Below are 17500 nucleotides of genomic sequence, written 5' to 3' on the forward strand. Positions count from 1 at the left end.
GCCACACCGTTAGCAAACTCTGCTAGTGTCATGGCAGGCAGACGTAAAAGGTGAAGCGCCTCGCCAAGTACGGCTCGCTTGTTCGCGGCTGTGGGGCACATGCCATGCCGCTGACACTCTGCCTCGGCCCACGTCAGTGCCGCCTGCAACACGGCAGATTCTTTAGCGTTTAAGGAGTCACGTCGCAGGACGCTCTCTAGTGTCCCCGTGTCGAGCTGAAGGAAGCCTTCGGATCTTAGCGCGAGCTCGGCCTGGGCGTCGATGACCCGCCAACAGCTCTGCGCCAACTCTGACTCGTCTAGCGCACGACTGTGAGAAAGCAGTGCAAAAGCGTTACTCGCCTCCAGCCTCGAATCCAGGAAGCTTACGCAAGCGCTAACCAGTGCCGACACGAGGTACTTCTTGGCTGCGTAGAGCGTCCCCACGACCGTCTCTGCCTCCAGCTCGATCTCATCGCTGTACAGGTACCTAGAAGGACAACGGAAAGGAAGAAGACGGAGTTAAAAGACAGGGACCGGCCCACTGCAGCGTTTCAGAGTCGTCTGATGAAAGCCACAATCCCTGGTTCAGCTTTTATCGCAGCAAAAGTTTTATAGTGCGTTAAAGGACGGGCTTTATAATGACCAAAGCTGATGTGTTTCCTCCAGATAGAAAAGTGATCATCTTGTCCTGAGCTTCATTCTTGCTGCTCTAAGTCATCTTTCCTAACCATTTCAAGGCGAATCACACATCAGTCATGTATAATAGCAGAGAAATAAGAGGGCAGATCCGCTGAGGCATTAGTGCTCCAGCCTCAATTGCTGGCTGGACGGCATGGTAACGCTGTTATTTTTAAACCGGCGGTGATTAGGGAGTCTTACTTGAGCAGGATTAAAAAAGCAGCCGGTTCCACATCTGGAATCTGGATCTCGTGGTCTCCCTCGGCAAGGTCGCCATAGAACATGGCGCTGAAGACAGAGCTCCCAACAGCTAGGACGTACTGAATAGAAGAAGAAAGAAAGAATGAATGAACAAAGTGAACGAAACTCTCGCCTACTGAGGAAACGTCTGATTTTATAAAAACGCTGCATTTTTGTTTTCATATTCTGTCCGATTTGGTTTCACAGTGCAGAAACGTTTACTGAGGCGCACGTGGCCAAAGGGTGGAGCTGCAGACTTCCTGCAATTGAGTCAAATCAGGGATGAATTGTTTTTATTGCAATCAAAGCGTGACCTGGTTGTTTTGGTCCACACCCAAAAGGACCACAGAGAGGAGACAAATATACAGTTAGAGAGACTTTGATGCTGAAGAAATGAATCACCATCTTGTTTCTTTGTTTACAGTTCAGTGTAGCTTCAGGGTTACCTGAGTGCGTACTACTGGTAGTCGACTTGGAGAGGAAGCACCAAATGTCTCACTGTTCTGTATCAAATGACATCAGCAGCTAACTAAGTCTAACGTGGGGTCCATTTCTGCCCCACGTGACCCGTTTCCACTGACCGACAAAATCTGAATGAAACCTAAAGGTGCCTTAAGCTCTTTACACTAACCTTATGTGCTGGAACCTTCTGTGTTGCACCGGGTGAGCCGACAACGAAGTGCACATCTGCCATGTGTTCGTTATTGAACATCGCTGCGTTCCTGAACGGAGCAAGATCATAATACTACTATTATATAATAATATTATAAAGATAACGAGCGTTAAAAATGGCAACGTTAACTACCAAAAAATGCTAAAAAAAATAAATAGCATTAAAACGAACAATTAAAATCACCAATAGATAATAGAGATGCAACCAATAAACAAATATAAATATAATAATCATTTTAATAGAACGTTATGGTCATGAATATTAGTAATAATGATTAGAATGTTGATGCATATGAAGACGACTACTGCAGTTGATCACTGAATTATTAATTACACATTTAGACCTAATATTTATTAATAGTAACTTGTATAATATCAGACCGACTGGTATAAAGACTGTATAATCCTGTACTGGTCTCACAATGTGTGTTGTTACAACAGTACAGTGATGATCAGAGCTAAAGATGTAGAAATATAAACACAACACTTATAGGATTTGAAGTGTCTCTACATTATTGCGTCATTCCCACAGGGGATTACTGGGAGTGATGGGATGAACTGGGAGCTGTACATAAATATGATGATGATTATTATTATTATTGACCTTTAGTACAGTGTTAATACCTGGTTCAGACATTTAACACCTGTGTTTAGGAGAACATTATGAAAGTCATTCAGCCTGTCATGTGATATGAGTGAATGAAGATGAGAGATTTGTCTGTACCTGTCTCTGAGGTTGGTGTGTGTGTGTCCCGGGTGTGTGTGTGTGTCCTCGGCGCTGCTCAGCGCAGTGTTGTTGCTCTGCTCCCCCGGGTTACGGCTCTGCTGCTCGGTCAGAGTCAGTGCGGCGGTGCCGGTCTCCCTGGTGACCTCCTCCTGCACTTCCTCAGCCGGCTTGATCTTCCTGAGGGACGCGGTACCGGCGGTCAGGCAGGTCGGCGCTCTGCCGGAGCCCTTTACAGTTTTCTTGGACTTTTTGAGCGCCGCCGGTAGAAGCAGAAAGAACGTGAGTCCCTTCATGACGCGGCCGTGATGTGCGCATGACTCCTCGGTCCTGAGCGTTAAACCCCGCGCTCTGCTCCACTCTCCGTCCGCCGCGTCCAGCCGCACCGACCCGCTCAACAACGCCTTATTTCTCATCGCATCGTTTTCGGGACAAATCCTTTCAAAACGGACACATAAATAAAACCCCTTATAAAGTCGTTTAGATTAAAAAGTTAAACGCGTCCGTTGTTATTATTAATAAACGAACTGAAAGGTTAAAGCTCCCGAATGCGGAGCTCCGGAGCTGCGACTGATATTAGTGCTCCAACAAGCCCCGCCCCCTGTCCCACCTGAACCAATCACGTGACGCGGTGATCTTTGCCTAATTTTGCATAGTTTATTCTAATGAACAGTAATAATGATTTTATATTGAAAACATTTTCGTGTTAAACCTTTCGAGAGAACGACATGAAAGCTAAATGTATTGAGTTACCTCAGTGATAACTAGTGTGTTGTGATCCTTTCATCATGATTTATTGACATGTACATGGGATTCAGTCTGAAAGAGTTTTCATCATTAAAGGATCCCATTAACACCGAATCAATCAATTAAATGATTGTTATTGCATTGCTGCAGTAAATAGTATCAGTAACTATTACCAAGTTAAAATAATAATAAAATAGGTCAGTTCTGCTGCTTCCCTGACATCTATATAGGCCAATATATGGGGCAAACCTGGATTTTTTATTTTTTAGTTTTTTCAGACTTGCGTTGAATGCATAAAGTTCTTTTCCTTATTTCCTTTGGTTCTGCTTTACGGGACTTCAAACGTCTGCTCATTACCTTCGACTCTGTTCACGGTTCACTGTCATAAAATCATGGTCATGTGACAAGTGATGTAACATAATGCTAAGGGAATAAATGTGTGTGTGTGTGTGTGTGTGTTTGTCTCCTTGTGGGACAAGGTAACGTACATCATAATACAAACACTGCAACAGAAGACAGTTTAATAAGAGTAGAATCTGTTTTGACCAAATAAAATACAATAGAATACAATGTGATGTGAAAAAGTCTTGTGCATTAGTGACATCAAGGTTTTATTTCAAGGTGTCCTTGTATGATACTTTACAATCTTCCCGTTCACATATTACATTATGAATGTAATTATATGTTTAGAAGATTTGCATATTTTTTTTTATAGATCAATCAAAAGCCCATTTGCCCTTTTCTGTTTCTCTGACCTTTGAAAGCCATAGACCATGCATGATTTAGACTGACAGAATGACCCTAAGACCAAATCCTATACCGTATGTTTGTTTGTTTGCAGATCCGTGTCTGTACATCCCTCGCTTCGCCCAAATGTTGGAATTCGGTGAGAAAAGCCACGAGGTGTCCATGACAGCGCTGAGACTCGTGCAGAGGATGAAGAGGGACTGGATGCACACAGGACGAAGGCCTTCGGGGCTCTGTGGAGCAGGTAACCATGGCAACCCCTTGACCTATTGACGCTGACCTTTTTTTACGGACGTCAGGTAGCGAAGAGTGTGAACGCCTGCTCACATGCACATGCACACACTGCATACATAAGGACGGTGTGTTTAATCACAGCTTCATACACGATAAACACTGATGTGTGAAGGATTCACATATTATTATTTTACTATCTGAAACTGAGGCCACGCCTCCTACTGTTTAACGCTGATTTCCGTTCAAAGGAACAGTTCACTGTAAAAAAAAAAAAAAAAGTTCTATTAACATTCAGCTTTGTTGAGAGTTCATTTGTTGCTGCTTTCCAAGCGGATAGCCGTCTGTACAAGCTAGCAGCCAATCAGAGCAAGTCTGGAGCCTGGAAACATTGTGATTGGTTAATTGTGTCAACTGTGTAAACTCCTGGAGTTACCTTTTAAAAATGTCCCAAACTGACGGAATATTAATGATTACATTTATATTATTATTTTTAAACGTTATATTTGTCACTACAATGCTTCATTCGTCACATACTGTTTTGTTTCTGTGCCATTTTTTTTGTTCTCACGCGAGTAAAGCTGCTAGTTCTGTTGGAATTTCCGCACATTTTCTCATCTCTCACACGTATCTCTCTGAGCTATAACGTTCCCCTCCTTTTCTGTCAGTTTTTCGTTTTTTGATCTCTCTCCCCTGTCATCACTCTCTGTCCTGGATTTCAGTCTGAATAATTCATGCGACGTGTTAATGTTTCATGAGCCGCACTCGGCGATGGGAAGAGCCGGTTTAGGAGAGTTCAAATGATGGTGTGAGACTTAAGAAAAGAGGACGAGAGAGAGAGAGAGAGAGAGATATGATGGGGCTTCTGTCCTAATCTTTATAGTAGTGACTTAATGTAAATGTTAAGTCACCTCTCTTTCTCAGTCATTTTAGAGGTGTGTGATTAACTGACTGGTTGTTCATTTACTGTATGTTACTCATCACTAAACAGGATAGAAGTTGATATAATTTATTATTATGTATTTATTTCACTTATGTAATGATAATGATCATCTCTTCATTATGTTTTGCATTATATTGCATTATATGTAGTTTTCATGTTCTCTATAAAAAAAAAGTAAGCGTGTTTTTAATACGTCTCTCAGCAGTAAGGTGTTTTTTTTTTTTTTTTGTTTGTTTGTTTGTTTGTTTTTTAATTTAAAAAAAAATATTGTTATTGTTTGCAGCTCTGCTGGTGGCTGCCCGTATGCACGAGTTCCATCGCACCATCAAAGACGTGATCGGTGTTGTTAAAGTGTGTGAGGCCACGCTGAGGAAGAGGTCAGGTCATCAAACACGTACACTAACCTGTCACCTGACATCACATGCCATTTCAGCTATTGATAGCTAAGAACGACCGCGTCTTTCCTGACACGCCTCTTTGTGCTGTGATTGACAGGTTGAGCGAGTTTGAGGACACGCCCACCAGCGAGCTGACCATTGACGAGTTCTTGAAGGTGGATCTGGATCAGGAATGTGACCCTCCCTCGTTTAAAGACGGACAAAGGAAGCTTCGTCTGCAGAAGGTCAGTCAGACCATGAGATCTGAGTTTATATCATCATCATCTTCATCTAATACACAGTAAATATTAACACATCATCACGTAATAAAGTGATATTAGAGGCTGTTTGTTGGCTGTTATGTTCCAGTGTAGTACTTTAAGCTATCAGTATGAATAGTTCAGTCAGAGATAAAGTGAACACAAAGACTGGATTATTTCTTTCAGGCATGTTATGAATGAATATACAGTGCGTTAGAGAAGTGTTATGGAGCTGAGACAGAAGTGTGTGTTTTTGTTTTCCTGCAGATCGAGGAGGAACTGGCTAAGAAGATCGATGACGTTCAGGGTAACGTAAAGCATTTGGGAAAAAGGATGCGTGTGTTTTTTTTTTTTACAATAAGAATGCTCAGCTTAGTGTGTGTGTGTGTGTGTGTGTGTGTGTGTGTGTGTGTGTGTGTGTGTGTGTGTGTGTGTGTGTGTGTGTGTGCGCTTCAAGGTGAAATCTGTGGCTATCAGGACGAGATTGAAAATGAACTGGAGAGCAATCGACCAAAATCCAAAGGGATATATGCGGCTTATGCGGAAAACGGTACACACACACACAAGCTCATTCACAGTCTCTCACCTTATTTAATTGACGTCGCTTGTGAAAGCATTTTTTTGTCTTGCTCTGCTGTACAGAAACATTTGTCCTCACTCCGCTGTTCACTTTCACGTGTTTCTGTCTACACCCGCTCAATCTCGGCCCAATTAACACTTCGTTAAAGAGAGCTGCGATGGCCATCCTCATGTTTGACAGTGATAGCTGGAGAGGGCTAATTACTCTGTGTGTGTGTGTGTGGATGTGTGACAGTGTTGTTGGTAATGATCGACTCTCCACACAGCGGAGCTTTGAATAAAAGGCCAAATAAAGCAGGATTCCTGGTTTAATTAAAAAATCCCCCATCGTTAAGCTCGTTAACTGAGCCGTAACGACGTACTCAATCACTCACAGTAACAATACACAACGGCACGGCTGAACGGAGCAAATGTCAGTGATGACACCGACGCTCCGTTTCATTCTCTGATGATCTGCTCTGCTGATTACCAATAAACTAATTAAAAGGAGAAGGTTAATGATGCTGCGTTTCATTATAAGAGACATTTTTTCCCTCCTCTCTTTTTTGGGGAAAAATATTTTTAAAGCAAAAGTTCACAATTCGGGGGCACGGTGGCTTAGTGGTTAGCACGTTCGCCTCACACCTCCAGGGTTGGGGGTTCGATTCCCGCCTCCACCTTGTATGTGTGGAGTTTGCATGTTCTCCCCGTGCCTCGGGGGTTTCCTCCGGGTACTCCAGTTTCCTCCCCCGGTCCAAAGACATGCATGGTAGGTTGATTGGCATCTCTGGAAAATTGTCCGTAGTGTGTGATTGTGTGAGTGAATGAGAGTGTGTGTGTGTGTGTGTGTGTGTGTGTGTGTGTGTGTGCACTGTGATGGGTTGGCACTCCGTCCAGGGTGTATCCTGCCTTGATGCCCGATGACGCCTGAGATAGACACAGGCTCCCCGTGACCCGAGGTAGTTCGGATAAGCGGTAGAAGATGAATGAGTGAATGAGTGAGTGAAGTTCACAATTCACTCAAGATGTCTGTATTTTTCTCCCCATTTTTAACAAGTTTAGTTGGTTCCCATCCACATCACATCACCTTCATCTCTGTCGTACTGCATCTTCTCCAAAATGCTGCTCTGCCCTTTTCCACATCCATTAGCCCACATACCCAAGCCAGATTATTCCCCTCCCAGATTATTTGCTCAACATATAATGCACCCCACTGCTTATTCCTTTTTCCAGATGACATCATTTCTCACACATCGTCTGGCGTGTGTGATCTTGATGATGAAGCAGAGGATGAAGATCTGCGTGCAGCGGCGTCTCACCTGAACACCGATCTGCCTCGCGCCAGCGACGGAGAGGAGAGCAAAGAGGAGAGACGGGACACAACGGAGGAAGAGCGAGACTCTCCACCCAAGCGCCCGTCTCTGGAGGCTCTGCTCGGGTCGCTGCCCACCGCCGCCAGCCTCGGCTTGTCCGACTCCATCCAGAAGTGTGTTGGAGAGGAGAAGGAGAACGGTGAGGAGCCACGTCTCAGAGCTCACACTTCACACTCCACTATATTTCGGCTATCTTGTTATTGTCCACACATCTCTTGTCCATATTACAGAAATGTAGCAAAATTCAAAACCAGCCAATAATTCATTTAATCTAATGTAGCTGGGAGGTCATATTCTGGGGGTCACGGTAGCTTAGTGGTTAGCACGTTCGCCTCACACCTCCAGGGTTGGGGGTTCGATTCCCACCTCCACCTTGTGTGTGTGGAGTTTGCATGTTCTCCCCGTGCCTCGGGGGTTTCCTCCGGGTACTCCGGTTTCCTCCCCCGGTCCAAAGACATGCATGGTAGGTTGATTGGCATCTCTGGAAAATTGTCCGTAGTGTGTGAGTGAATGAGAGTGTGTGTGTGTGTGTGTGCCCTGCGATAGGTGGGCACTCCGTCCAGGGTGTATCCTGCCTCGATGCCCGATGACGCCTGAGATAGGCACAGGCTCCCCGTGACCCGAGGTAGTTCAGATAAGCGGTAGAGAGTGAGTGAGTGAGTGAGTGAGTGAGTGAGTGAGTGAGTGAGTGAGTGAGTGAGTGAGTGAGTGAGTGAGTGAGTGAGTGAGTGAGTGAGTGAGTGAGTGAGTGAGTGAGTGAGTGAGTGAGTGAGTGCTCATATTCTGGTCCATATAAAAATGTTTTAATTATAAACTAGCTAACAATCAAAGACTGCAAATTAGCTAGGTGTTAGATATACTGACAACAGAAAGGCTCAGCAATGGAGAAACCCAGACAGAGGTGTCGGGATTAGCACCATTTCCCTCAGATATGGTGATTAAATAGTAATAATAGAAATTAATCTCATGCTGTAGTTAGAATTAGCATCGGATTTCACCTTTTTTGAGAAACTTGCACTCTGTGTTGTTCGTGTGGAATAATCTAGTTTAATCTAGTTATTAAAATCAGGACTGATCATTTATTTATAAACCAAATAATAATGTATCTTTATGTCAAATAGACAATTTTTGGGTTAGCGTAAACCTCACAGATTAGCACGTCCGAGCCGGCGGCTACTCCTGTCAGTGGCTGTGGAGGCGGAGCCGGTGTTCTGATTGGACGGGCATGACAGTTATCAGGACTTTGGATTGGCTGCTCGGTCTGCAGTGTCTTTCATTAACCCCTGTGCTCTTTGAAGCAGTGAGTGCACGCAGTATGCTGTCATTAGTGCCTTCTCTTTCATCTACCCACCTTGCACGCACGTGTGTGTGTGTGTGTGTGTGTGTGTGTGTGAGTGAGTGTGTGTCCTAGCGTAGGCTAAGGCAGCCCACAGAAAACTCATTACTCTTGTTAAATGGTGGACTGCTGCGTGCTTTCAGTCCGATTAGAACCGCAACGATCGTCCATCAATCCGTCAGCCGGGGCAGAGCGGAAAATCAGAAAGCGCTCCGTTAAAAAAAAAAAAACCCAAGCAGATGTTTCAGTCCTCGAGACGTGTCTCTGAGCCTCCGGTGGAGTCTTAATAGCTGCAGAGATTAAAAATATTACAGCATTTTGATGCGTATTTATCATCAGAATTTATTATTTAAATGTATTTGGAGTTAATCCGTTTAGCTCGGAATGACTTTATCAAAATGAAGCTGAAGTCCGTCTGAATAAGAGCCATTTGTGGCCCAGCGTAAAGGAGCTGTACGTTCTCTTTGCTGAAAAGAATGATGGGATTGTTCAGGCGGTGAAGGACGCCATGGAACAGGTTTAGGACCCAGACAGACTTTATCTCTTACAGATGCTGCCTCAGTGCAGTCTGACTGAACACACACCAACACTCAGGGGTTTCCTCAAGCGTCCACAATATCGTGTGTTGTAAATATTGTGATGTGTGTTTTGTTCCCGTTAAAGGAACACGCCCACATGTGAGACAGAGAAGGATGACAGAAACCTGTTCTTTAGGCTTCTGTGAACACGGGCATGCGTCTGGTGCAAAGACTGAAATAGATTATTGAAGCTTTCAGCCTTTAAAATGGAAATGGAGAGAAGGAATTTATAGAAGGGAGGAGGGCAGAAGGCATCGTCACTGTGTGTGTGTGTGTGTGTGTGTGTGTGTGTGTGTGTGTGTGTGTGTGTGTGTGTGTGTGTGTGTGTGTGTGAGAGAGAGAGAGAGTGTGAGTGAGTGTGTGTGTGTGTGTGTATGTGAGTGTGCGTGTGAGAGAGAGTGTGAGTGAGTGTATGTGTGTGTGTGTGTGTATGTATGTGTGTATGTATGTATGTGTGTGTGTGTGTGTGTGTGTGAGAGAGAGAGTGTGAGTGAGTGAGTGAGTGTATGTGTGTGTGTGTGTTATTTCTTTTTAGAGCTCTTAGTCAGTATTTTTGTCTGGTCCTAAAGCCGACTGTCTCTTGAGATCTTTTTTTTTTTTTTAAAGCTAATCCATTTCTATGGACTTAGTTAGGTGTGTGTGTGTGTGTGTGTGTGTGCTTGGACTGAGATTGGATAAAGCGTCACGAGGGTGTGACCTTCAGGGATATTTTTTGGGTCACTTTCATATTTTGGTCATCTACAGACACACACACACACACACACACACACACACACACACACACACTCACACACACACACACACATTCGCACTCACAATTTTCTTTTAAAGATTTAATTGTACGTTATTTTTATGCCAACTTGCTGATTAAAGCCTGTAAGTAAGAAGTCTGTACTTTTAAGTACGAGCCCCCCAACATCTGCGACCAGGTTTGTACATGTGTTTATTTTCTGAAAGCTGTGGTGACGTTTTGCGAGCTGCCGTGTTTCTCATCGTGTGACGACACGCTCTAAACTCTAAAGGGTGAGGAAACTTTCCTGCCTTTACGAGTTGGAACTACAAGCTGAGGAGACGAGTTAAGGCTACCTGTTAGCTTGGGGCTAACAGCTAGATCTGACCAATTTTGATCTAATCAAGTCTAATCTAATCGCTTTTCAGTGATGGAACAGACGCTGCGTATCAAATGAACTAAACCTCTTCAGTAATAAATATTAGTCTTAACAGAAAAGAGAGGATTTTAGGATTTTAGTAATAATCAGTGTGACAGACTGCATGTCAGTTACACACACACACACACACACACACACACACACACACACACACACACACACACACACACACACACACACACACAGGGTAACTGCCCATCTGGCCTTTTAAACATGAAGCACAAACATCTGCTCACAACTCTGACTGACAATCAATACCCACAATGAATGTCATCCACTGTCCCTCCCCCTATCTCTCTCTCTCTCTCTCTCTCTCTCTCTCTCTCTCTCTCTCTCTCTTTCTTTCTTTCTCTCTCTAATTGTTTCTACCTGTTTCTATGTGACTGTTCCTCCTCCTTTCCATCCCTCTGTCTGTCCGACTGTCCCTCTGACAGCTGGACAGAGATTTATTTGGAGCATAAGGGGGTCATGTCTCACACACACACACACACACACACACACACACACACACACTGTGCTAGCCCTGCTACACACATCTGAATGGCTGACTCAAAAAATATTTTAGATCAGAAGCCAATTTAATCGGGTGGTGGGTCTGGTGGGATTGTGAGGGGGTGAGGGGGTGATGGTAAGAGAGGAGAGAGTGATCAAAGCAGAGGGAGAGAAGGAATGGAAGAAAGAAAGAAAAGAAACAGTCACTAGGAATCATAGAATGAAAAGGGCCAAGAAACCCAGTGAAAAAGAAAGTCGGAGTGAGAGAAAATGTCAGAGAGAGAGAGAGAGAGAGAGAATATAGAGAGAATAGAGAGCACTTAGAGGGAGAGAGAGAGGGAGAGAGAGAGAGAGAGAAACAGAGAATGAGAGAGAGAGACAGAAAGAGAGAGAGAGTGAGAGAGCATAAAAAAGAGGGAACCATAATGTAAAAGCCAGTAAATGTAATAAAGAAGAAAAGATAGAGAAAAGCAGAATGAAAAAGAAAGATAAGTGAGGGAAAGAGAATGACCGGGATATAGAATAAAGAATAGAGAGAAACGATGAGAGAAAGCAAGAAGTAAGAAAGAATGTAGAAAACAGAGGGAAAGAATTATAGAGAGATAGAAATGCCATCATCTCGTTGCCTCTTGTTGCTGATCAAAGAGTGATGTGAGAGCAAACAGGAAAGTGTGACCATCTGTCCACACACACATACACACACATACACACACACACACACACACACACACACACACACACACACACACACACTGCTGCTCCTGTTCATTGTTTGAGTTGTCCGCCTTCTGAAGGAATTACATCACATTACACAACACACTGCTAGAATTTCATGCATGTGCGCACACACACACACACACACACACACACACACATATGCACACACACACATATGCACACACACACACATATGCACACACACACACACACACACATATGCACACACACACATATGCACACACACACATATGCACACACACATACACACACATGCACACACACACACATATGCACACACACACACATGCACACACACACACACACACGCACACACACACATGCACACACACACACACACACACATATGCACACACACACATATGCGCACACACACACACCCCATACACAAAGGAGTCTCCAGGCTTTCTGCATTCCAACTGAGCAGCTGTTTGACTTTAAAGAGGACAAGAGACAAAGCAGGGTGTGGTCATGCTGGGATGAAGTGAACCCTGAACTCTGGAGTGTGTGTGTGTGTGTGTGTGTGTGTGAGAGAGAGAGAGAGACAGAGAGAGAGAGAGGGAGAGAGAGAGGAATCAGATATTTTATAATATTACTATTAAATTAATCAACCCATTTAAGCGTTGATTAAATAACACTTTGTCTCTGTGCCTTGTTTAAGTGGTACAGACTTTTTATATACAGTATACATATACTCGTGTGTGTGTGTGTGTGTGTGTGTGTGTGTGTGTGTGTGTGTGTGTGTGTGTGTGTTTTACAGCAAGATGCTCTTCTTCCCCCTCCTGACTAAGCACTGTAGATGTGCAGCATATTGTGGAAACACTTGCCTATTCGTCCCCCTGGACTTGCCTTTCTCTTGCTCCTTCTTTCGTTGCTTGGGGCAATGAAGAGGGTAGGAGCAGGTGTGGGTGTGTGTGGGTGTGTGTGGGTGTGTGGGGTTTCCCACAGGAGGTTGCAGGGGTCAGATGGAGTCGGCTGTTAATCGGCACCTCTGCTTATTTCATATGTGAAATAAATGTGTGTGTGTGTATCTTAAACTCTGTGTGTGTGTGTGTGTGTGTGTGTGTGTGTGTTTATTTTAAACCCCGTGTTAAGGTCAACACATTGTCTGGTTCAAATTTTGCAGATTCTTTCTTTTGCAGCTCTAGATTAAATCGCACACTTATGGGAAATAAACGCAGTAAATAAACACATTTTGCACTAAAATGAATCCAGCTCATTGTTTATCACCTGCTGTTTGTACTGTGCTGCAGGAGGAGATGCTTACTGTCATGTTTTTGGTTTTATTTCTATGGTAATTATATATTTATTAAGTACATACTAATATCTCATCTTTGTGAAAAGAAAAGCACAAACTCTTACAAAACAGTTGTGTGTTTACGCTTATCCTAAATGAAATAGCTGAAAAAGTAAACGTCCTGCTTTAAGTGCACACTGGTGCAAATGTAGATAATAATCTGTGTAGAAAATAATCAGTTTACTGTAAATAATAAAGTAATAATACATTTGTAAACAGGTTTAGTTTGAATTTTAGATTTATTGGATAAAGTTGGGGGGGTCACGGTGTCTTAGTGGTTAGCACGTTCGCCTCACACCTCCAGGGTTGGGGGTTTGATTCCCACCTCCACCTTGTGTGTGTGGAGTTTGCATGTTCTCCCCGTGCCTCGGGGGTTTCCTCCGGGTACTCCGGTTTCCTCCCCCGGTCCAAAGACATGCATGGTAGGTTGATTGGCATCTCTGGAAAATTGTCCGTAGTGTGTGATTGTGTGAGTGAATGAGTGTGTGTGTGTGTGTGCCCTGTGATGGGTTGGCACTCCGTCCAGGGTGTATCCTGCCTTGATGCCCGATGACGCTTGAGATGGGCACAGGCTCCCCGTGACCCGAGGTAGTTCGGATAAGTGGTAGAAGATGAATGAGTGAATGGATAAAGTTGGGCTTAAGCACAAACACACATTAGACAAAAAAATTGTAAAGTGCAATCATGTAACAGTAGAATGGTATCGAGAGAGGGGGAGGGGGGAGATGGGGAGAGAGCGGGAGAGATATAGAGAGAGACAGAGAGGGGTGGAGGGAGAGAGAGATATAGAGAGAGAGGGAGAGAGAGAGAGAGCGGGGGGTAGAGAGAGAGAGAGAGAAGCAGAGACAGAGCAAGAGGGAGAGAGAGAGAGCGAGGGGTATAGAGAGAGAGAGAGAGAGAGAAATGGGGAGAGAGAGAATCAGAGACAGAGACAGAGGGAGAGGGAGAGAGAGAGAGGGAGAGAGAGGGAGAGAGAGAGAGAGAGAGAGAGAGAGAGAGAGAGAGGTATAGAGAGAGAGAGAGAGAGAGAGAGAGAGTTTTATTCCTGTCAGAATGAGAACCAGGCCTGACAGGTGTGTGCTGTCTCCTCTTGTCCTCTCTAATTTGTTACATGTATTACTTGAGCTCTTTCTTCTCTTCTTTCTTTTCTCCCTCCTTTGTTCATTCTGAAGTCAGGCCAGGTGGGCCATGATTACAGTGTTCATCTCTCTCTCTCTCTCTCTCTCTCTCTCTCTCTCTCTCTCTCTCTCTCTCAGCACCTGGGGTTTGTTCCTTCAGTTGTGGTTTCTCTGTTTCATTTCAACTCTTATGTGTAAGTGCAGTAACTAATCTGTACAGTTTGATTATCTCTGACCACATCAGAGTTCAGACATCAAACCTACCTTCACATCACAGAGCGTGTGCACACACACACATCACAGAGCGCACACACACACATCACAGAGCGCACACACACACATCACAGAGCGCACACACACACATCACAGAGCGCACACACACACATCACAGAGCGCACACACACACATCACAGAGCGCACACACACACATCACAGAGCGTGTGCACACACACACATCACAGAGCGTGTGCACACACACACATCACAGAGCGTGTGCACACACACACATCACGGAGCGTGTGCACACACACACATCACGGAGCGCACACACACACACATCACAGAGCGCACACACACACATCACAGAGCGCACACACACACATCACAGAGCGCACACACACACATCACAGAGCGCACACACACACATCACAGAGCGCACACACACACATCACAGAGCGCACACACACACATCACAGAGCGCACACACACACATCACAGAGCGTGTGCACACACACACACATCACAGAGCGCACACACACACACATCACAGAGCGCACACACACACATCACAGAGCATGTGCACACACACACATCACAGAGCGTGTGCACACACACACATCACAGAGCGTGTGCACACACACATATCACAGAGCGTGTGCACACACACATATCACAGAGCATGTGCACACACACACATCACGGAGCGCACACACACACATCACAGAGCGCACACACACACACATCACAGAGCGTGTGCACACACATCACAGAGCATGTGCACACACACACATCACGGAGCGCACACACACACACATCACAGAGCGCACACACACACATCACAGAGCATGTGCACACACACACATCACGGAGCGCACACACACACATCACAGAGCGTGCACACACACATCACAGAGCATGTGCACACACACACATCACGGAGCGCACACACACACACATCACAGAGCGCACACACACACACATCACAGAGCGCACACACACACACATCACAGAGCGCACACACATCACAAAGCACACACAGCACACACACAATCACAGCGCACACACACACAATCACAGAAGCATACAGCAGAGTTTCATTTGGAAAGCCATAAAGTCTATGTATCTCTTCTTCTCTGCTACAACTCCTTCATTGACTCTGGTGTGAACTGAAGCCACGCCTCCTTTATTGGCAGCAACAGACACAGAAGAAACTTTCTTAAAGGCACAAGGACCATAATTAGGATTGAAAAGTGCCGAGGCCACTCGTCCTGTAGTGAGTCACAGGGACTAAGGCCACACCTCCTTATAAGTCACAGGCATGGAGGCCACACCCCTTCACAGAGGCCACGCCCCCTTCACTGAGTCTCAGACACTGAGGCCACACCCCCTTCTCTGAATCACAGACACTGAGGCCACCCCCCTTCACTGACACCACACCCCTTCCCTGAGTCACGGGCACTTAGGCCACACCCCCTTCTCGGAGTCACAGGCACTTAGGCCACACCCCCTTTCTGAGTCACAGGCACTGAGGCCACACCTCCTTCTCTGAGTCACAGGCACTGAGGCCACACCCCCTCTCTGAATCACAGACACTGAGGCCACGCCCCTTCACTGAGGCCACACCCCTTTTCTGGCTCACATGCACTGAGGCCACACCTCCTTCTCAGAGTCACAGGCACTGAGGCCACACCTCCTTCTCTGATTAACAGGCATTAAGGCCACTCATCCTTTACTGAGTCACAGGGACTAAAGCCACACCCCTTCTCTGAGTCACAGGGACAAAGGCCACACCCACTTCTCTGAGTCAAAGGGACTTAAACCACACCCCCTTCTCTGAGTCACAGGCACTGAGGCCACACCCCCTTCTCTGATTAACAGGCATTAAGGCCACTCATCCTTTACTGAGTCACAGGGACTAAAGCCACACCCCTTCTCTGAGTCACAGGGATTTAAGCCACACCCCCTTCTCTGAGACACAGGCACCCCGGCCACACCCCCTTCTCTGAGGGACTAAAGAAATTCCTTATCAAAGAGAAAATAATCTGTTACAAATAAATAAAATGAACCATTTTTAACATCCTGTTAAGTTACTTTCAGCAACTTTTCCAGCTCCACTGCAGACTGTTTACAAAGTTAACAGAGATTTGGGAGCAGAGACTGAGGATCAGAGCAGAGTTCCTTTGTGTCTCTCAGCCTTCTCTCTTCTCTACATCACTAACAAGGAGAAGAGACTGAGAGAGCGATGAGGAGTGCAGGAAGTGTGTATGGGGAAGTTCTGTACATCATGGAAGTCTTGTGAAACGTTGCCAGAAGGCCTTGGGCTTTTTTTGGAAGAGGGGTTAGAGGAAGAGGGATGAGGGATGGAGGGAGGGGGGGAAGTGAGGAAGGAAAGAGGGATGTAGAGGAGGTAGTGGGAGCCCTCGGGCAGGCGCACACACGCGCACACACACACACACACACACACACAGAGGTTACACTCAATTCTAGTGACCTCGGGCAGGAAACTGTGTGCATGGGTAGCCTGCATATAATCAACACACGCACACACACACACACACACACACACACACACACACACACACACACACACACACACACAGAGTTTATGCATACAGTATGAGTCACTATTTTATCATTGAATACACACACACACACACACTCTGCATAACACAACCCAGATCACTAAACACCGGATGTGAGCAGATTTTCCTCACTGTTTGTTGCCATGGCGTCACGGGAGCGCCTAGCTACAGCTAGCACAAGATGTGATTCCTGTTACAAATGTCACACATGCTGATAAATTTGCATCTTCAAATTTTGAATCTTTTTATTACCTTTATTTATTTATTTATTTATTTATTTATTTATTTATTTATTTATTTATTCATTTTCATTCACAATCTATCTGACCCTGATGAGTCATTCACGCATGTCTTTTGAGTTTAAAGCGTTAATATGTGTGTTTTGATATACAGAGCAGACGGCGGACGGCGGTGAGCTGGACCTGAGTGGGATCGACGAC

General features: G+C 45.1%; 2 protein-coding genes across 2 annotated transcripts in view; one reads left to right on the forward strand and one right to left on the reverse strand.

Annotated features, from left to right (window-relative positions):
* The window catches only part of btbd6a (BTB (POZ) domain containing 6a), a 4005-nt gene extending 1126 nt beyond the window's left edge, over nt 1-2879 (reverse strand). Inside the window, exons 1-4 of the mRNA XM_060871674.1 lie at nt 2296-2879; nt 1531-1621; nt 861-979; nt 1-468 (exon numbers count right to left, since the gene is read on the reverse strand). The exon at nt 1-468 is cut by the window's left edge and continues 1126 nt beyond it. Coding sequence (XP_060727657.1) covers nt 1-468; nt 861-979; nt 1531-1621; nt 2296-2711 — 1094 coding nt within the window. The 5' untranslated portion in view covers nt 2712-2879. The remainder of the gene's footprint in view (nt 469-860; nt 980-1530; nt 1622-2295) is intronic.
* Nucleotides 1-17500, forward strand: part of brf1a (BRF1 RNA polymerase III transcription initiation factor subunit a) — a 37934-nt gene that overhangs the window by 11360 nt on the left and 9074 nt on the right. Inside the window, exons 7-13 of the mRNA XM_060871673.1 lie at nt 3884-4033; nt 5247-5340; nt 5459-5585; nt 5868-5907; nt 6058-6150; nt 7392-7670; nt 17454-17500. The exon at nt 17454-17500 is cut by the window's right edge and continues 15 nt beyond it. Coding sequence (XP_060727656.1) covers nt 3884-4033; nt 5247-5340; nt 5459-5585; nt 5868-5907; nt 6058-6150; nt 7392-7670; nt 17454-17500 — 830 coding nt within the window. The remainder of the gene's footprint in view (nt 1-3883; nt 4034-5246; nt 5341-5458; nt 5586-5867; nt 5908-6057; nt 6151-7391; nt 7671-17453) is intronic.

The sequence above is a fragment of the Tachysurus vachellii genome, chromosome 6 (genome assembly GCF_030014155.1).
Source record: "Tachysurus vachellii isolate PV-2020 chromosome 6, HZAU_Pvac_v1, whole genome shotgun sequence".
In the NCBI taxonomy this organism is placed as follows: domain Eukaryota; kingdom Metazoa; phylum Chordata; class Actinopteri; order Siluriformes; family Bagridae; genus Tachysurus; species Tachysurus vachellii.